General features: G+C 41.5%; 1 protein-coding gene across 1 annotated transcript; it reads right to left on the bottom strand.

Annotated features, from left to right (window-relative positions):
* Window positions 1–5,921: 5,921 nt before the first annotated feature.
* TM2D1 (TM2 domain containing 1) lies at window positions 5,922–26,229 on the bottom strand. Its single transcript, XM_074906086.1, has 7 exons — window positions 25,880–26,229; window positions 24,718–24,791; window positions 22,351–22,459; window positions 18,024–18,115; window positions 14,526–14,599; window positions 13,167–13,285; window positions 5,922–7,144 (listed from the first exon to the last, which is right to left on the bottom strand). Exons 1-6 carry the CDS (start codon window positions 26,035–26,037, stop codon window positions 13,175–13,177), a joined length of 618 nt encoding a protein of 205 aa, XP_074762187.1. The 5' UTR covers window positions 26,038–26,229; the 3' UTR covers window positions 5,922–7,144; window positions 13,167–13,174.
* Window positions 26,230–26,598: the final 369 nt, after the last annotated feature.

Here is a 26,598-nt window from a genome sequence, read left to right as displayed (position 1 = left end):
GCAGTGGAGGCACGGCTGGTTCATGATTTGGGGGATTTCTTCTTGGATGGCACACTGGAAAGGGACTTTAAAGGCTGTGTTGAAAAAGGGTCATGGTCATGAGCAACCTGGAGGAGGTTGGTGGGGTCATCCAGCTCCAAAACCAGGGTGGGAGTGACAGGAGGCTTGCATTCCCCCTGCATGGAAGAGCTTGCAAGGGCAGCAGTCTAAGTCACCTCCATGCACAGCCCTTCAAAACCAGGTTCTTCAAACAAACACCCCTCTGGGAAAGCAGCTGGTTGAGATAACCAGAGGTTTTGAGTGCTGCAGGCAGTTGGCCTTCATCTTTCTCCCTACATGCACAAAACGGATTGTTATCCTCCATCCACTACGTACACCTGGCTTTGTTCGCTGCCATCGGCACAACAGCTTTTAAGGACAGTCTCATCTTTGTTCACCTAGGAGAAAGTAATTGGTCAAATTTAATTCAAAGAGAGATCAATTAGAAAAGGTTGTGATAGACAGTTAGGTCACCAGCAACTCCTATAAATTGCGGGTAGAATTTCCTCCTTTGCCATCTACCAGTTTGATGTAGGAAATGGCTCATTTGCAAGCTAAAGGTTTAATTAGGAGAAAAAAAAAAAAGGTCAGCAGAGATCAGATGTGAATTGCAAAGTGCTAAAGAAGTTTACTGCAGCAAGGTATTTATTGAGAGCCATGCTATAGATCTGCTCCTTCTCTGCCCAGAATGCTGATAGTGCCCCTTTGAATTCTTCCTATCCACAGAGAAATCATCGATAATACGTGGGATGCTTTAAAACTGTTTGGCACCCGCTTTCTTTTTATGATAATCAAAGGGCTTTGCTAAGACCCAGAGACTCCCTTACCCATCTCGTTAATTGTGGATCCTTCTTTCCAGGTCGGGTTTCCAGAATGTGACACCTTTCGGGTCGCTGTTTCCTCTCCCATCCATCGCAATATGAGCTTTGCAGAGGGTATTTATTGCTCCTCCTCATCAGGCACGGAGTCACGATGTAAATTGTGCCAGAAATACCAACGTGATGAAAATTCATGGTGTTTCTTCCTCACCTCACTGTATTCTGGATGGTTTTTATGGGCCTGCAAACTGCAGAAATAAAGAGTTCTGTAAAAGCTCTCTTAAAAGCAACGGGTGCAGTAGTAATGTGATTACATGAGGCTTTAGCTCGTTGGTGAGAGTGCTGAGCTGGCCCAAGGCAGTAGAGCCTAAAGTCAAGCCACGCCATCGTCCCCAGCTCTCAGGCAGCGCTTGTTGCAACGACCTTTGGGGTCTGGGAGAGAGGGGCCCAGGGCCAGGCTCCAGGGAGGTTCAGGTGCTACCGGCTCTGCGGGCAGCAGGAGGAACGGCAGCACCACGTGTTGCTTCAGACACCGGGATGTGGTGCTCTGACACGCTGCTGCTCCTGCGGGCGAGGTGGGAAGCCTCGTCACGTCATCTGCATCTCCTGGAGCCCCGTGAAGGCTCCCTCCTGCTGCTCCCCGTGTCTCCGGGGGGCTCCCACCAGCAGGGATCAGCATCGGTGCTCCTGGTGCGGCGGTGCTGCCGCTGCCCTTCGCTGGGGTCTCGCCAACGGGTGCAGATGCAGCTTCCAGCCCAATCTGTGGTGCAGCTGTGGCTGGGAAGGGTTCAAGAAGTGCTGCTGCTTGGCCAGAATCATCGAGGCTCCAGGCATCCTGAACTGTCCCCGAGAACACCACGGTTTGGGGCTTCGTTAGGTGTCATACATAACTAATGACTGCACAATAGCATATGGTGGGATGAATGCTGCAAAGGTCCAGAGACAGCCACCAAGGTGGAGAGAAATCAAAATGGCAGCTGGACCTGGCTGGGAGAAGAAGAGCAATTTTTCCAGTCACTTCCATTTGTTCCAGTATCACTCAGCCCCATACCCAGTTTGATGAGAAACTGCAATCTCACTTTAAGCAACACTATATGAAAAAGGACAGATAGCAGATCAGATTGTAAACTGATGTAATTAAACAGGCAACGTTAATTCCCAGCACCTGAGACTCAAGTCCTCCATGCAGCGTCGATAACACTAATTTCAATAATTTCAGCAAAGCAAACTGTACGAACAATAGGTGGAGGACAGAGGAGGCTCTTCACTCTTCTGGAGGATCAGAAACTCGCAGCAATTATCAGTCAACAGTTCCAGCTGCCTGGTAAACTGTTAAGACTAAAGTAAACACATCACAGCTCTGAGGCTGGAAACAGAAGAGCTGTAATTATTCTGAAGTTTAACTATTGCCCCCATCTCCAGATACAGGGAGCGAAACGACGCAGACCCCGACGCTTCCAGCTTCCGACAAAGACGTGTGGTGCTCCTCGTGCAGAAATTCAAGTGTGCTTTTAGGACGCTCAAGATTCAGGTGCGACGTGTGTAAAGCATTAACCATTTCCCCCCGATAGCAGACAAAAGTCACATTACCTTGGGCAAGTCACATTCCCATTAAAAAAAATCATCTCCTGTGAGATGGAGGAGTAAGATTCCCTCGTCTTTGCTGAGCGTGTGGGGGAAATTCAGCTGTTCTGACAACCAGATCATGTTTGATATCATCGGAGCTGACTCGATAGAGATGTCAAATGGGAGAAGATAGCAGAAGTCTGCCTCGCAGTTTAATTGGCTTACACTTTTGTATATCCTGTTTTAAAAGTAAGGCCTTCAAAATGCGATTTGGACAAGTGAGTTGTGTGGGGCTTTATCCTGGGCGGTCTCGCAGCCTTCTCAGTGACAAAAACAGCGCAGCTCTGAACACGGGCTGTATATATCGTTGGATTTATGGAGTATTCATTATTTTAATAGCACTTATTGACTTAGGGTCAAATATCTTTTTCCAACATTTTTTTATTTAAGGAAAGAGCCCGTATGTCACAATCTCATGCCTCATCTAATTGGATAAGTGTTTTCTTTGTCCTTGAAACCGAAAAGTAGACTGCGTATCCAGGAGCTACAGAATGAAAAAGCATCTGCCTTTGGTATTTGGCATGCCTCAATTAAAAAACCCGCTGCCTGGGCTATAATTTTTTTTTAATTCTGACCAGAGCACTTCTGCTCAGATTCAAGCGGACAGTTCTGAAGGTCGAACAAGGGGTATGTAAAAAAAACACCAAATCCTTTGGAACAATATATAGAACATTAATGTTTTACACACAACAGAAAAGAGGCCCAGATCCAACAAAGCCAAGTTCAGAGTCATGCTGGAAGCAGGGGAAGGGCTGGCGTGCTCGCTCCCCTCCGAGCGTTTCGGTGAGCTCCTGCTGGAGTGGAGCTCAGGCCCACTCTCAAGACGTGACTCCCCTCCCTCCCAGTCCCACAAATCCAGTGCTCAATATGCAAAAACCACTTCCAGCTTTAAAAAATAATTGAAAAGGTGCACCCTGAAGTTCACTGGATCGATCCCTCTGATTTATTTTATTTAGAAGACACTTCATTGTGTCAAAGATTTAATGGAGAGGTTATGATGCCCAGCCTTCAGAATATCAATGCATTAAAACGGAGTGTTGCAGGGAATGCTAAAATCCTCAGTAACGTCCACCCAAGCAAAACTGCCGGATTTATGAAAAATTAAAATTATTGTATGGAGTTTAGATAATGCTGGGGAAAAGCAGCATAGGGGCCAGAACCCTTCTGCGTGTGTCTTACAAGTAGCGGGATGAAATTTAGGAGCCTCACTGTGGTCTCTTTCACCTTTCCCACACATCCCTTGGAGCGTTCGCTTCCCAAGCTGTATCTTTTGAAATGTGTGTATTTTTACGTGAGCAGTATTTCCCGGCACACTTGATTAAATACCTTCCCTTGTTATTTATTGCCCATTAAACAACATATCTTCTGCATGTACCTCCGCTGGACAAAAAGATCTTTGCTATCAAATGCAGAGCTCAGCATGTCTTGGGCCAGAGCAGTTCACTGCAATGATCTCTACGTGGGGCTGCAGCTGAGACGCATCGAGAAACCGCCGGCAGCACAGAACAGGGTTCTCTGCTTATTAAGCAGCATTTCTGGTATCTGAGTTACCCTACTTTACTCCATTTTACATTCCTTGGTGCGTGCGATAAGGTTGTAATGCAGAAGCTGTCCAAAGGTTTTTTTTGGTTTTTTTTTTTTCCTCTCTCTCCTTGGGGAATCTCTCTCTTTGGGTGCTGCAGGAACAATTGCGATCCACCGGAGTACTGCTAGGCTGGAAAGTTTCAAGTGAAACGGAAGGGCGGGGGAAAGAATGACAAGTCCTTTTTACTAAAATTCTCTCCCCAAATGGATTTGGCAGAGCCCGGCTCTGCTGATCTTAAAGCAAGGTTTATCATTTGTGCAGGCTGCTGCCTGAAGGGGGAAAAGATCTTTGAAGTTGCTGAATGATGGAAGGGTCTCCCCCCTCCTCTCCCTCACACACATTTTTTTAAGGGTGGAGACTGGGAGATGCTCAACTGCCCTGAGTCAGGAAATTACATGACAAATTAAACGATTATGTGTTTTAGTGCTGAGCATCTATTTAGACATTTAGCATCAAACATGCATTTAGCATGAATTCCACAGGCATTTATACTTTTCCCCGTCACCTGTAATTCTACACTGCATTCTTTTACTGCACGTCAAGAGCTCCCCCAGTCCAGTACCTACACCTTGAAGAGGTTTCTTTATCATTTAACTTTATTACAGAGGCACTGCCTGGACACTGTTGGAGTGACAAGGACTATTTCCTTAATTACTGTACATTGATAATAGCATTTACTCTGGCAGCTCCAGTGCTATTCAATCAAGCAAGATTCAATACAAAAAAGCTGATTTGCCAAAAAAGAGATTAGCATAAGTGCCTACAGTCACATTCTATTTTTGAAGGTAAAGCTACTGTGTCTGTGAGCTTTCTTGTGGGAACTTTATAAAGAGAGATTAATCTAGTTTATCTCCTTCAAAAGATATTTGGGGAAGTCGCAGAGAGTCACTGTTTAGGCTCTTTTGGTAGTATTTTTCTATAAACACGTAAAATAAAGAACTGCACAGAAAGTGCTAATCAGCAGCAGGAAGGTATATTTTTTCTCTTACGTGGACGCAGACATTTGTTGTGAAAAACTCTATGTTACCCAGTTTGCTATTGCTGTTCTTTGTCATTTAATCAAGTGGTGACTGTAGCTGTTGCACTTTAAAATTAAATGCTATTATTTATGGTAGAACTTGTTCTAGTTAAAAATGCAGACCTCAGCACTGTGTACGTTTGTAAGCAGAAGGTTAAGCAGGACATTTTAAATGGTAAAGCAAAGGGCTTAATCAAGGCTGAAGAGCAAAATGCAGTGGGATAACAGATATAGTAAATAGGCATTAATCACCATACAGGCTTAATCCAGGTATTAGGCAGTCTTGGGGCTAATAAGAAGACTCACTTACATAAGGACTCATTCTATCAGCCCTTAAGTAAGTGAATAACTTTATTCTTGGGAGAAATTTCAACGATGTTAAAGGCCCTTGCAATATCAGGCCTACATTATGTCTTTGCAAAATGATGATCACACAATTATTTTGTTGGAAGGGGACTTCTGAGTTAGGAGGAATGTGGGGGCATGGTTCAAGAAAGGAAAAAATTGAATCGCCAAAGCACAAGGAGCCACTTTTTCATGGGTTTTTTTTGTTGTTTTTTTTTTTTCCCCCCTGACACTGTCTATTACTGTGACATCAAAATCCGAGCTAAGTACTTCTTGCCAAAGATGGACCAGATAAAAACGCGAAGCCAGTATCATCTCATGGGAGACAGCTCACTGTCTTAGTGACAAATTTAGTGACTACAAATCCAGGCTTAGACCACAGTCCTTCCCTAGTCATAATCCAGCACTTGCACACTGGATTTGCATTTAGCTACTGGTGAACTAAAATTCCACTTTCAAGAAGATAATAGAACATCCATAGGTATGAAAGTCACTGTACAAAAGTTCTTTTATTAGATGCTTAGGAAGATTAAAGTGCTTCCACGTTTAACTTAACATCAAAAATTCCAACTCTGCGTACAAACAGACATGTCACATGTACTGACATACCAGCACATGGCCCAGGGTTGGCTCTGGCACCCCGGTCAAGCTTGTCTTACCTAGCCCTACAACAGAACAGGCAGAGTGATGGTAACAACCTAACCTGAGGAAAGAGGAAGGAGATGGAAGTGGGGAACAGGGTAGATGGCTACGGTTTATCTATTCAAGGAATAGCAAGATGAAAAAAAATCCACAAACCTTTAATTGTGAATGTAGGAGAGGGACAGTGATGTAACTGTTCCCAGGGAACACTATTCTTATTTTGTAGAGGGAGGTGAGCCAAGATACTTAAGCTCTAGAGAACCTTTAACACAGGAAGCTATTTATCATAACAAGCTTGGTTGATACTGCTCCCATACTGAACCAATTAGATTAGCCTATTTCGTCATACTTCATAACTTGGGATGATAGGTTTCCAAGCATGGTACAGTGCAGTAATTGAATTTTGATCAAACACACATGGCCCATAACCCAGTATGTGAAACTTTCAGAACAGTTCACAGCTTTTAAATATCCAGTCAACATGTTGCCAAAAGTACAGGATGTACTTGATGCAAGTGGGAGAGGAGGGGGGGGAGCACGAGTCCACCCCGTAACTTGGTACAGCTGTAAAACAAACATTTTTTTGTTCCGATTCTGTTCCTACTTTAGCAAAGGAGCTGGGAGGAAGACAGTGAATGTCAAGTAAGTCGTTTTTCTCCCCAACCCCCACACCCCCCCAGGCACACATTTTCCTTTTAACATTCTTAGATTACCACAACCTTTTAAATTCACTATACTGTACTTACATACTGTATTAGACACACCAGCAATTATGTTTGTTAGCATGACACATCCATTGCTTACACTTAGTTAACAAAATAACTTAAAAGTCGCATGCGCCATCCTCTTAATAGTGTTATAATCAATGGGACCACGGAATGAAAGCCCTAAAAATTACCCCCCACCTCTGCATTCCCCAGGCTTTTGCCTCTGCCAAAACAATCCATGCAGGGGGCAGTCTCGTCAGGCTCAAGGTGAACACTCCGTCAGTTCTTTGCAGGCAGCGATCTCCTCTTACATGTTCTTGCCATGTTTTCCCCATGGTAAATCCAAGGAACTTTGAAGAAGACTCTGCGTAAAAGGAAACAGAATACATTAATAAATTCATTCCTACGGCTCTACTGACTAAGGGGCAAAGCACCCACCGCAGAACAGGTTCATGACATGGAAAATGCTGTGCCAGGCTTTCTTTTGAGCAAGTAATGGCTATCCATATCAAAGCTGCTCTCTGGCCTACAGCTAAGAGTCTGGCATGTTTAAGCAATGGAGCAGGATATCCCCAACCTCTGCATACGGTGCTGCCAACTTCTTTCCCAGCTTTGAATGCTTTGACCTGAAAAGCAGCTGGAGGCAGCTCCAGGCACCTCAGCTACTCAAAGGGGAAGCACCAGGGCAGCCAACACCTTCGCTTTCATCGAGGTGGTGCAAATGACATAAAAGATGGGAATTACTGCTACAGCCCTCCAAAGAGCGTAGGATCTGACGGTTTACCCAAGCGCTTCTAGTTGCCTCCGAGCCGCCTCACACACCTGCTCTGGAGTACAGCTGTGTGAGAGAAACAGCCACAGGTTCCAAGGGGAGAAATGGTGCTTTTCCGATGGAACAAAACGTACAGCTCGTTTAGCCTTGCTGTTGGCTGGGGACAGGTATATCGCCCGATTACAGTCCCCACCCTGTTAGAGACAGAGCGTGGGGGATGTGCTGGATCCCTTGTCTCCCTCCCCACCCCGCTCCCCACTAACTTATGATGCTGCAGAGAAAAGAAAAAAAAAAAAAAAAAGAATTTGGTGTTCAACTTATCAGACTTGGACCAAGCCTCAGCTCAAACCAAGGTTAAATAGGCCTGTTCTAAGCCTCTTAAAGATAGGATTTATATAGTAATTACAGTAATTGAAACTGATCTTTATAATTTTTATACTGCCTAAAATTCTGCTGTGTCATATGCATCTGCAGAGCCTGAGGACTGTGCTTCTCAGAGAGAGCACTGCAGTCTTGAAAGCAGCCATTCAAATGTATAATGGAGAATTATCGCAGCATAAGTATGTTCGAGATTATAATGAAGCACGAAGAGCAGAATCAGAAATCCTGGGAAAAGCAAGGAGTTTGTATTTGAGACAAGCAGTATTTTTTAAACACTTCATTTTCTTGGGAGTTTATGGAACTAGATCTTCACTACACCCGGTACAAACGGCATTGAGACTGCCCTTTTTATTCTTATTTAATTTCTTTTTCTTTGCTACAATCTTAGGTCTAGATAGTGAACATAGTGCAAAATACATCTTGGCCAGACAAAATCTCCACATCCACTTTCCAGTTTTCTCTGTTGTGCAGGGAAAAATACCGGAGTGCAAAGTCTTTGCTGTACGATAAAGAACAACTTCAGAAGATTTGGAGATCTGATAGGGGGTTTGGCTCCACCTTCAGGAAGCAGAAGGCAAAGAGACAACACCGTTAAGTTTCAGACATACTTTCTGCAGAAACTGAAGCCTGCAGCCTCCTCTCATTGACATCTACTGCTCCCCAATGTGTCTTTGCTTCACATACCTAAAAGATTCCCGGATCTGATGCTGTGACATTTCTACATACTTGATTCAGCTCTGAAGAGTCCAACTCCTCCTAGAGGCACTTGAGAACTTGTGGCAGGGTGGCCAAAGGTAACGGATACATGAACAAATAGAGCTGATATATGAAGAAAAGTCAACGAAAAGCAGCTCTGAGGTGAAAAAAAGAAGTTGCAACACATAGGATGTCATAGAACCATGTACACTGTCAGTGCTAAGGTTTCCATACAGAATGCGATTTTCTCTTATAATTCACAGAGATTAGAAAGGTTCTCTGGGTAACACAGATGGACTGAGAGGAAGAAAGTGGGAAGAGTCTTGATCAAATTTCAGTCTAGCAAAACACTTAAGCATATGCCTAAAGTTAAGCTATTTTTTCTCCTCAGATTCAGGCACAAGATGCAAACAGAATAATCTCTTGTATTTCATCTCTTGGCAGACTCTGATGCAGGCTGAACCCAGAACATAGTATCTGGTTAAAAAAGCATGATTTAAATGAATTAAAATGATACATTTTTTTAAAGAAGCCATATAGCAACCATTTATAATAACAAAAATGGCAAAGTAGTTAGGGATGAGACGACACTTGAGTTTGAAAGACTGTATGATATATTAGTGAAGTAGTAGGCAATCACACAATTAGTGACAGTCCTATGAGGCAATGGAAACGTATGGCTGCTTGCAGAATCTTGCCTTTGGCATTTCCCCAGCTGGGTGCTTAAGCACCCAACCTTATTGTATTCAGCATCATTTTCTGGAGGAAACAGGTTTGAAAACTGCAGAGCAAGCAACAGGAATGGTTCTCAGCACAGAAATGGACTAAACACCTAATGAATCTAAAAATAAAAAACCCAACACCGAGAAGAGATGCGAGAAGACTGAATAGACATAGCTGTGTAAGCAAATATAACTGAATATACTCTTGAGGAACAAAGGAAACAATTCTTGATGGGGTGACAACAGATGTTCTCCAAAAAAATTCTAACGGAGCATTTCAAACACAAAGACCTTCCTGTGGAGCTGAGAAGTTTTACTGGCAGACGTACAGTAATACGTCTTTGTAAACATAATAAAACCTAACATTTAAGGTGTTATCAGGTCCTGAAAGCAGAAGTGATATCTTCATGTAATAAGTGGTGGGTGGTGATGGAGAGGGAAACAGTTAGGATAACAAAATACTGTCACAGGAAGTTGCCACAGCATGGTCGTGATTTAAATCACAGGAGGAATAACTGTTCTAAAATATCTCTAAATCTGCTCTTTTGGAAAACGAGCTCTAAACACAAGTGAAAGATGCACAGGTTGACATAACTGAACAAATACAATCCAGAGTAATTTACTACTACGGTAGGAATACCTAAGTACAACCACTTTTGCACTGTGTGAGTGAATGCAAAGTGCCCAAAGCTGAATGTTTCTACCAGCTGCTGCTCTTTCAGACGATGGTTAAGCAAACTGCAGAAAAGCCAACAATGGACATTAAAAAAAAGGGGGAAAAAAAGAAAGGACAGGTCTACGGAGTCATTTTTGCAATGAGTGAACTGCACCAGTACTTAGGGAAGATTTGGATTTAACTCTGGCATGGATCTGCAGCATCTTCAGTGAACAGCTTTATTCAGGTTTTTGAAGGTTTGGCGCTTTATTCTTAAACTCTTACTTTTTATGTTTTTTACTTTTACAGATACAGAATAATACTTCACTGTCTTGTTGGAATGTTGAAAGGATTCCTGAATATCAGCAGATATCATTTTATCTGGGAATGTGGCAGGAGGATGCCATCGTACATTGTCTAATTATTTTTATTGTTTTGCAACTGTTTTCAGGAAAACAATCCAGCAACAAGATTATTCCAGTGCAGTCAGAGCAATCAGAACTACAGAAACACTAGGATGGACAACTTGATTGACAGGAGAAAGCTAAAGCAGGCGGCAACACAGAAAAACATCATAGGACAGACATTCTGATAAATATTACTGTAGCAAATTTATTATTAACACAGTGGGACAGCTTTACATCTTGCATCACACTTTTCACAGCCCTTATGGTAAACATGCCATATCTGACAATTACAAGATGAAAACAAAGACCTCACTAAAGCTCTACTGGCCCTGCAGCACTATCTGCTTACTCAGTTAACCCCCTCTGAACTTCAGCTAAGGCAACTGAACAAGCATACAGAAATGCAGAGATGGGTGTTCAGATATGGACCGTAATTCCAACAGTATCCAAGTTCCAAAGGTTATGCCATCTGTGGCACTAAGTTCTAAAAGGCTTTACAGACAAAAGAGAGGGTTGTAAATTAAGTGGCAAGTTGTTAGTAAAGAGACAAAGGAGCAAGCAGAGTACACCATTTAAAGGGAACAGAAATAAAATTTTGCTAAAGCTTGGAATATACTGCTCTGTCTGGTCACCTGTGGCTTCATTCTGACTGCTCTGACAAAGCAGAGCAGTCCTGACAAGAGCACGTGCTGGTATCACAAACCGGAGAGCACCAGGATGAAAGAATCCCACAGCAGTTTTTTATTTCCTAGACTGGTTGACACACATCTTCTGTTTCTACAGAAACGCTGTAACTTGGAGTAACAAATCTGTCTCTCTGCTGGCTACTTGGTTTCTGGGATTAACAGATTATCTGATGGACCTCATAACTAATCATGTTTTCATCCGATTCACACAAAATAGCTCTTTTACAGATATGAATGAAGCACAAGATGGACTGCTGAAATCATTAAGTCAAGCCCTCGGCTACTTGTACACACGGAGATACATTTTAGAATGAAATCCTGTGTGATGAGTTGCCCAAGGCTATTTTTTATTATAATATCCATGGTATCTTCCTATTTTCACAGCTATACTATCAGTTTCAGGGTTAAAAAACAAAAAACAGACAAGTCACAGGATGATCTTAGCCATAAGATTTTATTTGATTCAAGCGTTTATTTTCTGTTCACTTCCTGTCTGTTTTTGAAAGTATTTCAGGAAACAAAACTGACATGCACAAAGAGCATTCAGTGAATGAGAGACAAAAGGGAGAGGCAACAAATATCAGGCAAGTGAACGAAGCTAACAGAGTGTTCTTGTCTCTTTGAATCCACAAGTAAAATGCACGTTAGCAAGTATTCCAAAACTACATCTTTCTTGCATGAAGGAAAGAATTAATGTTAAGCACAAAGTACTCCTTGTGCTTTATTCTCATTACGTGGTATGTCAGGTTACGCTGATTTGGAAAAAAACCCCAGGATTTCTTTGCAAAGCTTTCCATGCAGCAGTCTTAATGTAGGTTTAAAAGAGACTAAAACCCACAAACTGCACTTTTAAAAACCAATTTAGAAATCTAATTTTTTTGTAATTCCCTTAAAAATAATGTTTGTGGACACATTAATAACATTTTGAAAGTTTCATCTGAAGAAAGAATAGCCTAAATTTCTGAAAACAATTGACACTAAAGTTTGTATCACATGGATTTCTCATTCATTTACCGACGGTTTTCATTAGAAGGTGAAGGGAATGTTTAAAATTGATCAAATAACATGAAGATTCTGCTGACATGTCTTCTGTCTCTCTGTGTATATGCTGTTCTCGAAAGGAACATCTACATAAATCTTGGTTATCCTAAAGACTTTGGTGAAACAACTTTGAAGGACTGAAACACAACTGATCTAAAATAAAAACTTGAAGCTCTTTATTAGTACAAATAATTCACTTCTTTGACATTCTGTAGCTGTAAAACACATGCACCAATTTCTTTTCAGAAAAGGAAGGTATGTATTTCACTATGGATGGTTCCAAGGGAGGGAAATAAATAAATCAAAATAAGCAGAATGATTATTTCCTAACCTCAGGGCACCCCAAGACCCACCCTCCTTTTCCGTGATGTGTCATCTACGGTTCTAATTTTTATGCATCCATATTTCTACTGTTGATCAGCACCGACCAAATTTTGCAACTTGGCCAAAATTTGTCTTTAAGCTTTAGAGAAATAATTATTCCAATTAACAGAATTTCACGGGGTACACAGCACGAGATTTACAGCCATCCGGATTTTAACTAACAGGATAGAAAGGCAGGCAGTTTCTGTGGTTTGGAATATTTAAGTTCATTTACAAACTGCCACACATAGTTATGAAAACAGACCCCTAGTGTAATCCTGGCCCATCCATGCTAAAACTCATCAATTTCAATGGATTAAAGATCAGCATAGTTGTGCTGAACAACTCTTTCTCCACCTCTCTGTAACACTCTACTTACAGACAGAGAACATCAGTGGAAATCGCAAAAGTCTGCACATTTCACAAATGGTACAACTTGGCAACAAACTATGTGCTCACAGAAATAGAGCAGTCGCAAAGAAACTTGGCTCCTCTGAGGTAAACTCATTCACTTCAGGAATTTTCATATTTTATCATCTTTGTTCAGTGTACATCTAATATTCAGATCTGATGAAGTGTAATTAATATGTCATCAGTAATTTCAGTGGACGACTGGATCCATCTGGAAAAAGAAAATGCACCTATGCATTTGGTGACACTTACTGCCAGGCTTAAGGATAGGTCTGCATTTTCCTGAAGGTTGCATTGGTAATAGTGAGCCGTGTAAGCCTCGCTCCGTAGTAATCTATAATGTAACTAGAGCCATCGGAAGGTCCAACGATCTACAAGAGAAAAAGAACCACGACTTTTCAATATGAAGTGAAATATATACTTTGTGCTAATGTCTCAATTACTGCTAATTTTCCCATCATAAAATTAGTCATGCTTAATTAGTCAAACAGAAACTAGATTTATTTTGAAGTTATGCTGTAGTTTAACTATTTTAGCGAGCACTGTCTCAGAAGGAACATTTCCCTAGGGCTTCTAATCAACCCAATTACACAGCCAGGCGCTGGTACTAGGTTAAGCTGATGAGGATTTGAGTCACAAAATCAGGCTAACAAATGAGTGGGCTCCAAACCACTTTTCTTGTACAAAGGAGGGTAGGCAGGAGAGAATTAGGTTGATGACAACTGTCTTTGAAATACTGCACAGGTAAGGAATGGAGAGAAGATCATGGCTTTTTTGTTCTGGAAATGCTAAATTGATGTGGGGTCACTGCTAAGATGAATAAGGAGAGATGAAAGATACTCTCAACTGTATCTGTAATCTGTGATCTGAGGCAAGATCACTGCAATAGCACAGAAAGAAATTTGAGAATGCATATAATTTAAAAGACGTATATACAAAGATGCATAATTTTAAAATATTTTTCTATAAATCCCTATAAACAATTCCTATATCCACAATGCATTTTAAATTCATCACAGGCAATCTGCAGTTCGTGTGAAATGGATGCACTGTGGAATAAGACAATTTGGTAATTTCATGATGTCACAAGATGTCCCCCCAGCTGGGGATTTAACCATCATGAATCCTACGGTCACAGCTCTCAGGTGATGTGGGACTTCTATTTGGAGGAGAGGCAGAAAAAAAAAAAAAGTGGCAATGTCTTCTTTCCTGCATATTGCATGCACACCCCAGATGATGGGCTCCATCAGCATAAAACACAGGCAAACACAGAACTTCAGAATCCTGGGAACAGCAGAATGTCTCTGCAAAGTCCAACACCGTGTGTCACATAACGAGCTCATAGGTTCTGATAAAATGAATTTATGGTGTTACAACTTCCAAGCTGTTCATTATGAGTATTTATAGATAGCTAATCTGATTTTTAATTCAAACAACATATTGATATTTTGTATTCATATTCTACAACATCAATCTATAGAGCTAAAACAAATGCCTTTATTTTTCAATACACAATGGTTCTTAAGGCTAAAATGCTAACAAAGAATTAGCAATCAAACAAAAGCTTTAACAGTCACAGATTTGTATCTTGTTTTGAAAGCCCTGACTTACCTGCATTGAAATAAGTATGAAATCAATTAGGCTACCAATTCCACAAAATCCTACAGTGCAGAACTTTAACAAACCTAAAAAAGGAAAATTAAATTTAACTGTAGCTTTCTGGTGGCAATCACATCCCAACTCTCTCCCCATCCCGGAAAAAAAACCAAAAACCACAAACACACACATCTAGAAACAGACCTAAAGTTAAAGATCTTTAATTAACAGGGAAAAAAACCAAACCACATATTTCTACATGCTGAATATACTTTAAAGATTTAAAACATTAATGATATATTCTTTTTTTTAACAGAAAAATATGCTTAAACGAGGAAAGGCAAAACTTAATCACCAAGTTACTGGAAATCTTCCTTTCTCTGACAGAAAAAAAATCCCAACTTGAGCTGCAAAATTTACTTATGAATAGAAGGAGACTTTCTACCATCTCATAAGTTGCAGCACATACTGATTTGATTTTCAGAACATGCTTCTTTGGAGAACAATCCTTTGTATTATTTTTATATTTTTGCTGAAATAGGAATATATTTTGAAGATATATATACATATATATAAACACTTCTTTTTAACTGGTATTCAAAACTGGGGTTTTTTTGTATGAATAAATGAAAGATTAATAGAAAATATATGGGAATAGCAGCTAACAGATAAATGTTTCATTAGAAGTTGCCATGCGAGGCAGACTTCATTTGCAAAATGCCTTCAGAAGAAGGAGGCTGTCTCAAAATTCTTATTTTTTTTTTAATATCAGTGGTTTCTTGTATAATTAATATAATATAATGAGTACTATATATACTGTAAGTAATACTTCAGCTGAGCTAGGCAAACGTCTAGGTTATTTTGAGAATGAGATACTCATTGTGAAGACATTTGTCTCTTTACCCAGGCACAGGCAGTATGAAGGGGAACGTGCATCTGTTGCATTTAAGTCAGTTGTAGGCTGTGCTGTACAGGGAAAACACAGGTCCCTGATAAAAAGCATATCCTCACTGTGCTCACAGGGGCCAGCACACTGCTGAGGCAAGAGGGAAGCACACTGGTAACACCAAATGTGGCATCCCAGAGCACCTCTTCCCCCAGCCACGAGTCGTGCTGTGCTCCCTAATACCTGTGAGTAAAACCATGCAGCTGTTTCCCAAAGAATGAGATCACTCTCGGTCAAATACCTGAAGGTCTCCTGACCTCCGCCTCCTCCTTCGCGCTCCCCCCCCGCTCAGCAGCAGCGATCTTGTCCCGCATACCACCTCCTCTCCCCCATGCCCCGTAGATGAGGCTGCATATGGAGGAGAGCGGGGGAGGAACTGCGTGCACGCCGAGGGAAGAGCATCCCACTGTCTGGATATAGCTCCCGTAGCTGACAAGATGAACCTAGCCTGATTTATAAACTCCAGGGAGACAGTTTATAATCTTCCCATGGAACAACACAGCAGTCAGAGAGAACAGGGAAAAATACCTAACGACCAAGAAGACGGAAGAGTAGTGGCAGGATGGTCTTTCAGCTGGTTAGAAGAAAAGCCTATGTGCATATTACAACTGAAGTGGTGCCACTTAAATGTGCAAAACCCCAAAGTATATCACTGTTTAAAACAGCTTGTTCCCAGTGTCTGATGCGCGAGACTTGCAGCAGCCAGACACAGTTAGCCTGGGTATCAGCACAGTAACCAAACATAAGGGCAACAGCTGGCTAAAGAAACACTAGCCTTAGGAAACAACAGTTAAGATGATGAAATAATGTCAAACTCTGGTGAACAGTTTACTTTGCTATCACCTACATTGAGTGCAATCACCATTTAAGGTATTTATTTGTGACACTCCTTACACCATCTCCTCTCACTCTCTGGTCCTGAACGTCGCTGCCAGTTGGCATTTTGAATCCAGCAGTTCTCTTACCATTGCTGGTTCCAACAGCAGCTCCAGTTCATCTGAGGAACTGGTGCTCCATTATGTTACTGGATGTAGATGAGCTGTTTCTGAACCTGGCATGTATTTCTGGAGCGCAGGGTAAAGTCGATTTTTTTCTTTCTCCTCACTTCCCTCCCCACAAGCAGATCACACTGAGAAAATAAACTGCTCTAAAGCATGGAGGGAAAAAATAGTGCTCTTATGCAGTAATAACTTATGGTTTAGTTCACAGTGTGTGGGAGAGGAAGAGCTTGCCTTCCCGATTTCTTCATATTCAATAGCTTGTTTGTATTTGTGTGCTCTTTAAGCAAAGGAGAAGAAGAAAAATAAACCAAAGAGCATTTACAGTCTTCATTACGCTTGCGCAAAATATTTCAATGCTATTAACTTTTCTTAGCCATTTTTTGCCAAGGCATGGATGACCTAAAAAATCCCCAATCAACCCCTGTCAAGGAATCCAATGTACTGATTTTTATTCTTTTTTTTTTTTTTCATTTTACCTATTTGCTTTTGTCTCCTTTATATTTCAAAAGCTTGAAAACTTGACTTTGTAAGAGTTTAAGTCTTTTAACTTTGGTTACTGGCTACAGTATGTTCCAGTAGGGTTAACAAGCATGAGACATAAAGATCTTCTATATTAGAATGGAGGATTTATAAATCTTTATTACTACAACATATTACAAAATGATTACTGAAAATTATTATTCCAAATCCAATGGTCTAACAAAATGGCGCACCTCACTGAGTGCTTCCAAAAATGTATCTTTTTGTGAAACAGATGGACAAAGTAAGTGCTAATTATAGAATCTTGGGAAAAAAAAAAGACACAGATGTTAACACAAGATAAGGACAGATAATGGTATTAAAAAAACAAGGGTTTGCATTTAATGGGCAGAAACTAAAAATTCCTAGCTGAAGTCACAGCAACATGTATAGCTTTTTCCAATTTGTTGCTCCGTGTTATCTAGACTTACATTTACTCTCTTTGTCCAGCTCAGAAACAAAGCCAGTGAAAATAGTTTTAACATACTAAAAAGCCAGTGGCACCATGACCCTGGGAATCAGGTCCTAAAAAGCAGTAACCAGAGGTAGGTGTTATTAAACGTCCCAGCTTCTGCAGAACTGTTATTAATGCTGTGAGCTATCTTGAAGGCATGCATTTGCCACAGTAAATTTCATATCCTAAAACACTAGGTTTACTGTAAAATTTGTCTTTTTATTTTCCCGGTAAAATTAAGCAGCATTTAAGTAGCTGGCGCAGGAGTCAACACCACTTCTGTATCAGTGTCTCACAAAGAATGCTGTGGTAAACATCAATGCAAAGCAAACATAAAGCAAAACTCTGAATGGCAATAATCATGTTTGCTTATTAGGATTTTATCAACTATATATCCATTTGTCACCACTCACTTCGACAGAATAGCAGGCTGAGGGCAACACAGGATCTTATCTTACACGACAATAAAGTAAGGATTCTAGTTGTAAATATTAAAACTACAACTGTCAGCCTTTATAACTCAAAATATAAGTATACACATACAACTGAGTCATAACAACAACCTTTACCTCAAAGAAAAAATAAGAACTTACCTAATGCAGGATAGCCTAGATAAAATCTATCTGCTCCCAACCATCCAAGAAATAAGGACAGAGCCACTGCCACTTTGTAGGAGTATCCATTTCTGTCAAAAGAAGCGAGTAATGTAGACAATGACTGCAAAATATATTCACTCATACTTTTGAGAATTAAAGCAGTGACTCATTTGCCTGCTGCTTCAGTTTAAAAAAACCAAAACACAACAGACTTGTTATTTATCTTCAATTAACGGACACAGAATTGATAATGTTAAGCTTTCAAACTGGGTAGGCATCCTCCATAAAGCAACCTCAGCTGTTACAACTCAAGTATACTCTTGCAGAATACAGATTATTCTGAAACTAAATCATGATTTCTTGTCAAGATATAATTCAGTTGCTGATGCATTCCCAGTTTCACAGAATACTCCCTAACAGTTCAGCCCTACTGAGACAACCCTACAAAGCGGTGTATGCATACTGTCTGTAGGCATTAGTCTCACACGCAGCCAAATCGAGAGGAACAGGATAGACAGGTGAGATGTCAGCAGAGACAGGAATCGCAATGAGATCTGAAGGAGAAATGAACCATGGCCACTGGCTGAAGGAGCTGCAGGAAGGATTCAACAAAAAGGGTAAGTCATGTATCCATTTACTAGACTCGAAAGGTAGGAAATGGCACGCTCACAAACGAGAAGAACTGTTGGCGGTACAAAGATGTACAGGGGTAGAGGGGTACTCTAAAGTGAAGCATCTCATGGTTAGGCATACAAAACAACCAGGTACTACGGACTTTTTGAGATTTATGCTAACTGGCGCCATTCTTGCCAACAGCTGGAGTGCTGTGGCCACCCATAACTTTCAGTCGCTGCTGATGTGAACTTTACACTAATACGCAAGCTAGAAACATACAGCTATCGATGCTAGAACCTGCATCCTTTGCTGCATTGGCAAAAAGCTTCTGAAAATAAAAGCAAACCCAAATGTAATTAGAACTTTAAATATATTCATTAATTCACTGTTTTGATATGTGCACTACTATGTGCCAGAAATTATTTAATAAGCCCATTGGTTGACAGTTGAATAAAACATAAGAGTTTCACAAAGACAGTAGCTCAGAAAGGTCCAAGCACCTTTATTAAGCACTTTCAATGCCAAAAAAGAGATCTACCTTTTTGCTTATTATCTAGATTTACTGACTTTAAAACTTAATGGCAACATTAAGTGATTAAATCATGACTCTTACCTCAGTATTTGTTACTTAGCACTTATTAGCAACACAGAACATACTGGGCATTCCTGGAACCTAATGCAACGTAAATCATCATCTTTAGAACTGTCTTGTTTCCACTGTAAAGAACGCTAATGGGTTTATTTAAAAGTTGAGGTAAACTGTTGGAAATTGTTTATCACCTACAAAGTGTCAACAACGCCAAGGACACTAAAGCATAAAAAGAGCTCTTATATAAAAGGTGGGAACAGAGTTTAATTTGAGATGCTCCTGATCAAAACTAGTAACAAACTGAGCACTTGCCTATGCATTGAGATGCTTCTAAAAGCAGAACAGTCTGCAACTCAGTCAACAGCAAACTGACGGGCAGAAGAAATCAGAAGCAGAAACATCTTAATCCTGCAACAAGGCTGCATCCACTCCTGCACTTCCTTTGTCTTGCTTACTCTTTCAGATAAAAATATGCATCAAAGACCAAACCAGCAAGTAGGAGAATAACACATCCCAGAAATCTAAAGCAATTTCTACAATTGGCTAAAAGACGCAGTTTCTTTACAATTCCTCTTCTCATTTTTTCCTCTCTTCTCAGCCGCATCAAATCTTTATTTTTCTGCATGTTTCTTCTAATTGCCATGTTAAAAACTTCCAGTTCTTCCACACTAGTTGACACCAGGTACTGCTATAGCGGCTTCTGTGCTCTTTTGGGGTGTCTTGGCACTGCTCAAACACCTGTCCACACTGAACCCCATGAATTTCACAGACTACCATTTTATGGACTCCCTGCCTGGAATGGAAATACTTGAACAACAGACATTTCAAGTTTGCAGAACCAAGGCCTGCACATATTAAGCAAAATATGTGATAGAGTGCCAATTTGGAGAATTGTAGAACTTGGCCAAAAAATATCTATCTCCAAAACATCAAATTAAAACCAAACCAAAGCTTTTCCTTGAACTAGTACTAGGAGCAACTGAACTTGAACCCATCCACTTACACAAACATCTCCTGGTCTTGCTCTAAAATAACTGGATCCCAGTACAGTTATCTGAACTGTTGCTAAATTACAGTTTTGGCTAAGGACAACTTGCTGATTTGTCCTTTACAAAAGCTATGGACAGAGATTAACCTGCTGTCCCCATGCTAGGAGAATCCTGCTATGGGAAGATGCCTTCTCAAACCAATTTTCTGGTTAAATGATGTGCAGTTTTTTCTGCCAGAAGACAGCTACAGTTTCCACTAAAACTCAGATAAGATGCTGGAAAACCTACAAAAAGCAGTAGAAATGGCAGGCCTGATGGTGTAATGTTTAAGCTGGAGATTCCTGCTTAAAATAATGTCTCTAACACTTGGGTAACATTCATGATGCTTTATAAAAGGCTCATATAACAATCAGTGATTAGACCATTTGTTAATCAAGTGTACATATGAAGAATGGCAATATTAATCTTGCTGCCATTTTTACCTGCCTTTGGGGCTTTATCAAAGGCATGCTTGCAGTAACTCTTTTTACATTCACAGTTGTATTTTACTGGAGTTTTCAGCCAGCCCACAAAGGGTTCTCTTCCCCTTCAGCCATACTAGCAGTCATGAGACTGGAAAAGTCACAGCCAGTTCTTTTGGTAGAGTAACAACTGATTGTTTCACCATAAATAACAGTCATGATCAAGTAACAAACATCATAAGAAGGATGGTATTTTACTGCCTACATAGATTTTGGGTTTTTATTAATAAAGAAAAACTACGTTTAAAAAATGTTTTTAGAAAATATATTAAACAAAAAATATATAAATACAAAAAACTCCAAACGTAAAAATTACTGTCTCCTCCAAAGAGGAAGCAATCTTATTAAACTAGTATAGCTCATCTTATTCTCAGTCCCCATCACAGATGGGACTGAAATGCAATTGTTTCTGGACAAAAATGTGACTGAAGTCTAGTTTGCTAGCATTTAAATTTGATTAGATGTAATAATATGTTTTCTTCAATTTGCTGAGCTTTGACTGTTGAGAAGACTAAATACAGAGAAAATATTTATGAAACTAAGAGGCAGAGCTGTACTTCTGAGTTAGGCAAATTATTGAGCAGTAAGTATCACATCAGAGCTTTTTGCCCACTCGTGTGACAAGGAATACCCAGCGAATATCACTGGAGTTTTAATTTCCAAAGATTCCAGTAGGACAAAAGAAAAAGGCTCCTGCATGAATCCCACAAAAAAAGGAGAAACAAATGGTACTGACAGGTGTTCGCTGATCATTAGCACTGGCCAGTTGGAACATTTATTGGTATCCAGAGCTCTCCATTGCTCACAACGTGCTTTAGGAAAACTAGGTCCATCATTTTCACGTTTCAGAAACGGGCTCTTAAAAGACACAGAGGATTTGATTACATACGAATGTTGCTTAAAAATAGAGAACAGTTCCTCTAAAAGGGATTTTTTTTGTGAACTGGAGAGAGACTTAAACTCCCCCAATATTCATGTCCACTACAACTTAAGCTGAAGCTACAGGCGCACTTTAAACTGGCATGATCCCGCACTGCCACTGAACAGAGCAGCCCAGCCCAGCCCTCCTTTCTCCACTCTCTTTTATCCTTGAGTTGCCCTCATCCTTCTGCTGGCACAAGCACTTGAAGCGACTGTACTGTGACTCAAATTGGGGAACTGATCCAAGTTAGTTCAAACCCAGATCAGTTCCCTGATTCAGTACACGGTGGGGTATGTCAGATGAGGGGAGGGAGAGGTGTCCCCAGTCAGCTCCTTTCAGCAGCTGTGCTGATTTTAAGAATACACGAAATGTAGCCCTAGCATTTGGGGCAAATTTTTGCCAGGGTAAAGTACTAAGTAAATCAAAGGTAAAATACCAAGTAAGGCAAAGACACAAACAGAACTAAACAAACGAGAAAGTGTCCAAGGCAGAGACAGATTTACTTACAAACATGCATATTGTATCCTTATACTACTTATAGCCTTTATTAGAGGACTAAGCACTGGGCAACATGTCTATGGTTCTATCTTACTTCTCTTTTCCTTTCTGTCAACACATCATACTATTTTAGAAAAACACCAGTGTGAAAACAAACATAAATTATTACAAAACCCAATAGGGTACTTACACATTGCGACACGCAATAGGCTTGTAAAATCCAACTTCACGTCCCGTAAAGACTTTTTCTATGCCAAGGTGATCTCTGCAAGTAATGTTTGGTGCTGGCAGACACTGAACTGAGGACAAAAAAATTATCTGAAATTAAGCAGTAACTGATTGGGCATTGTAGGGTTTTTCTGACAAGACACAAGTGAAATAAACTAAGTTCTACTGTGTAAGAGTCTTATACAAAGCCCAGTACACATATGCATAATATTTCTTTTAAAATGATTTTTTCTAAGCCAGTCCTATGACTAACTTGTATTTTTTCCTTGCTACAGATTAAGGAAAATATACAAACCTAACTGCTGCCCTAATTCTGCTGTAACTTCCATTCTGGCTCCAATATGAGTCAATGGCAAATCTGAACCTGACTTACAGAAAACATTTTCATCATGAGAACAGTCAAATATTGGAACAAGTTGCCCCAAGAGTTAGTGCCATCACCATCCTTGGAGGTTTTCAAGATCTGACTGCACAAAGCTCTGAGCAACCTGGTCTGAATTCAGTGCCAATGCTGCTTTGAGCAGGAGGCTGGACTACATGACTTCCTGAGGTCTCTTTCAACCCAAATGATTCTATTATTTTAAGATAAGGCTTGACTCTTAAGAGAACCAAAGTGGCAATCACAGCAGAAAGTGACATCTGCTCAAAGTTTGCAATGTATTACCAGAGCATTAGACACTCTCCAATGCTGAAGTCTGTTGTTTCAAATGGAAAAATCCCAGTTCTTTACACACCTTCTATCAGTTTTCAGTAAATGTGAGTCCTGCTGGTTAATTCCAACAAAACTGAAAGCAAAGTTCAACATTTCTTTCCAGATCTTCCAATCATACACACAGGCAAGTGGACTAGGATTTGGATAATTTTTTTAGTATCTATACATATTGCATAGGGACCAAAAAAAAAAAAATTATGGCTGGACTTAACTGCCATAAGGTCCTGCATTGCTGCTAATGATCAATGTGCCTAATTTAAGACAATTACAAAAAAATATATTCTTTCTTGTAAAAATTTTAAGCAACGGAAGCAGTTTTTTTCTTTTAGTTAGAAGAAATACAGAGTTAAAATATATTGATATAGGAAAGGCCACACTTCTCTTGCCAGTGTCACACCAGTAAGACTCCAAACCTGCTATTCAGTGAGACTATGTGGATGCCTTGAATTAAACCCGTTTGTTTGGGTGACAGATCCCAGAAAGATGTTTAGAAATGCTACAACTTCAAGCATGACCCAGAAGATTAACTTTTTATTACTTCAGTAATACTGAAAAAGGAAGCGACTCAAATACCGTAGGGACAAGCTAAAAACTGCTATGCGTGCAAAAACGTTGTATAGACACAGAAAACAAGATGTTAATGAATTTAGCAACTTTCTCCACTCTGAAGCTTATCTCCTGTTCAAATGTGCAGTGTATTAAACACAATCGCATGGTAACTGGTTAGACAGCTAACAGCCTGAGTTGTGATCAACATCACACTATGTAATACTCTTTCTGCTCACTGACTTGACCACTGATAATCAGGGACACAATGTCAAAGATGATGTAAGCGACTGAATAACTTAAACAAGGATCCATTTTGGATAGTATTTCCATCCAGTCTCTGAAAAGTATTTGGAAAACCTTCACTATCCCCGAGCATCCCAGTGAAGAAAATACTCCAGCATTCATGGAAAGCAAAATATGAAAGACAATGAGGAACACACATGTATTTTAAACGAGTGCACATAAAGCGAAACTGTTTGGGTGTGCTATTAGATAACACAGAGACCATTTATTTCAGTGCCTGAAAACATCAGAAAACCTAAACCCATGTAGTAAACCAAGTGATCAATTTAAGCGTTTTTCTGTTGTACTCCAAAGTAATCAGAACTCAGTATCAAAATAAATGTGCTTTCAAAACAGAGCCTCATGGCACCAAAAACTCCTGATGATAGAAGGCCAATGCTGCCTTAAAAAATTTTTTTCAAAAATAGAAGATTTTGAAGGCTGTTCTGTCATGTGTCAATTCTTCTAATAAGTATATGCAAAATCACTATGACAGAAATGGCTTGTTTTAATCACAGTAGTGCAGGACAGAGCCTAGAGGCTCTAACAACCATTGAAGAGATTTACCAGAAACCTCACTTACAAATGTACCAATCAGAGACAATAAATTTATTCATTTTTAGACAAGCATCCAATCCACACAAGTGTTTTAGGCTTTCATATTAATGATATTACTAATCCCATGTTTTATAAAGCTCATCTAGCAGATATACTAATGCATAAATTGAACACTTCCTTGGAAAGCGTAGTTACTGTCAATATAAGTTATGAGTTAGAAATCCTTACCATATGCTGTGTGATTTGTACAATTCACTGGTTCTTGTGTACTATTGTCTATTTTAGGCTCATCGCACATATATGTTCAGGTAATTGAGGAAAACGTTCTTCATATCAAACACTACAACAGGTTTAACACTAATTTATTCCACCCTCTTTAAACCCTGAGGATTTAAGATGCACCTTGATGTCAGTTCCTACCCATCCCCCCAAAACAGGAACAGAACATTACCATACAGCAAATCTGCTAATCCAATTTAATACACCAATATATCGCATAAGCTCCACGTTTAATTAGTGCTGCAGTCAGCACTACCTTAAGGAACTACAATATTTATCAGTCACAGCCTCTGTATTTGAAGGCAACAAGGTAGCACACCTAATCTAGTCTTCTTCCCTTATTTCAATATCAGAGTACCTTTAAAGTGAGGCATTTCGTTGAGAAGATTAAATACATAGTAACATACAATATTCAAAGAAAAACTAAAAATGATCAACTGAAATGTCAGGAATTTGGACTGGAAAATAACTGAGCAGGAACTAATTTGCAGAGGTCTGAACTCCCACAGCCAAGTAAAGCAGGAGATGAAGTTAACTTTTACAAGATTTGCTTTCCTGACACATTTGATCATCAATAACTGTCAGCGACCATCAACAAACATTTCCTGGGGAAGGCCTGACAGGCCTTTGGAGAGTCAGGAGTCTCCCAGCTAGAGTCTAACACCTGCGCCCTGCTCCTCTGGACTGTGGAGCAGGACTCAACACCGTGCAAAGCCACTCGAGTGTCCTGCGAAAAATGAGGAGGTGGTGGGGTGGGGGAGAGGGGTCTCTCATCCCATGGGATTTTCTCTTTGAAAATCGGGAAGAGACCCCAAACCCGCACACAGGCACGGTACCACCCCCAAACTGAGCCTAGGCCGCTGCAGACGTGCCCCCTCCCGCTCCTTCCAGCTGAGCCCACCTCGCGGCTCCTGACCTGAGGACACCCGAGGGACACCCCGCGCTGTCAGGCACCTCACACCCCACCTCCCCCTCCGCCCGAGGCGGCTGGGCAAGCAGCCCCCCCTCAGGCAAACAGGGCCTGGGGCGAGGCGCCGCCGGCCTCTCCGCCCTCCCGGGCCCCATCGCCATAGCAACCGACCCCCCCGCCGCCCGGCCGCGCTCAGGATATTGCCCCAGCCTCAGCTCGTCGCACTTGAGCGGCGGCTCCGTGCCCGCCGCTCCCTCCACGGCGGCACCCGCGAACCAGAGGAGAAGCAGGATCCCGGCCTCCGCCGCGCCTCTCCGCCTCCCCGGCCCCGCCGGCAGCCGCCCCGGCCGGGCGGCCATGATGGAAGCCGCCGCTGCCGTCAGCTGACTCGCCGGCTCCGGCGGCGCCGCGGGGAGGAGCGGCCCCCGCCGCGGGGGGAGGCCGCCCTGCCTGCGGGGAGGGACGGGGCGGGGGCCCTGCCAGTTGTTCGCGGGCTGCTGAGGGGACTCGTTCGGGATTTTTGCTTTGGCGGGGGGTTGACCTCAGCAAACATGGCTCCTGAGGCCGCTCACGGTCAGCGCTGAGGGCAGAGCGTGCCCCTACTCAAGATGGCGCTCGTGCAGCCCCGGCGGGCTCGTGCCCTCAGTAAAGATGGCCGCACCCGCCAGCAACACCTGGCAGGACGGCGCCCACCTGCCCTTACTTAAGATGTCGGCCATGAGGCGCCCCGCCTCGGGTTTGGGCCTTGGGCGGTGTGGGGCCGGCGGGGGCTGGCGTTAGGCTCTCGCGGCGGCGGCCGCTCTCGAGTGTTGGCACTGCGGAGAGGCGAGTCACCCTCAGCAGGACGCGCCCCGGTGCCTTGAACCGAGCGGCGGGCAAGGGGCGGCGGGAGCGGGGGGTAGGCTAACCCGGGCCGGGCC

The sequence above is a fragment of the Athene noctua genome, chromosome 5 (genome assembly GCF_965140245.1).
Source record: "Athene noctua chromosome 5, bAthNoc1.hap1.1, whole genome shotgun sequence".
NCBI lineage: Eukaryota > Metazoa > Chordata > Aves > Strigiformes > Strigidae > Athene > Athene noctua.
The sequence above is the reverse complement of the archived record's forward strand: the minus strand, read 5'-3'. Positions and strand labels throughout refer to the sequence as shown.

What these genes read in the sequence shown, in the direction of transcription:
- TM2D1 (XM_074906086.1), bottom strand. Translation starts at nt 26,037, where the DNA reads ATGGCCGCCCGGCCGGGGCGGCTGCCGGCGGGGCCGGGGAGGCGGAGA. An exon ending in GACGAGCTGAGGCTGGGGCA is followed by an intron (nt 24,792 to 25,879) that starts ATATCCTGAGCG and finishes AATTACCTGAAC; the next exon opens with ATATATGTGCGATGAGCCTA. An exon ending in TCTAGGCTATCCTGCATTAG is followed by an intron (nt 14,600 to 18,023) that starts GTAAGTTCTTAT and finishes TTCCTTTTTTAG; the next exon opens with GTTTGTTAAAGTTCTGCACT.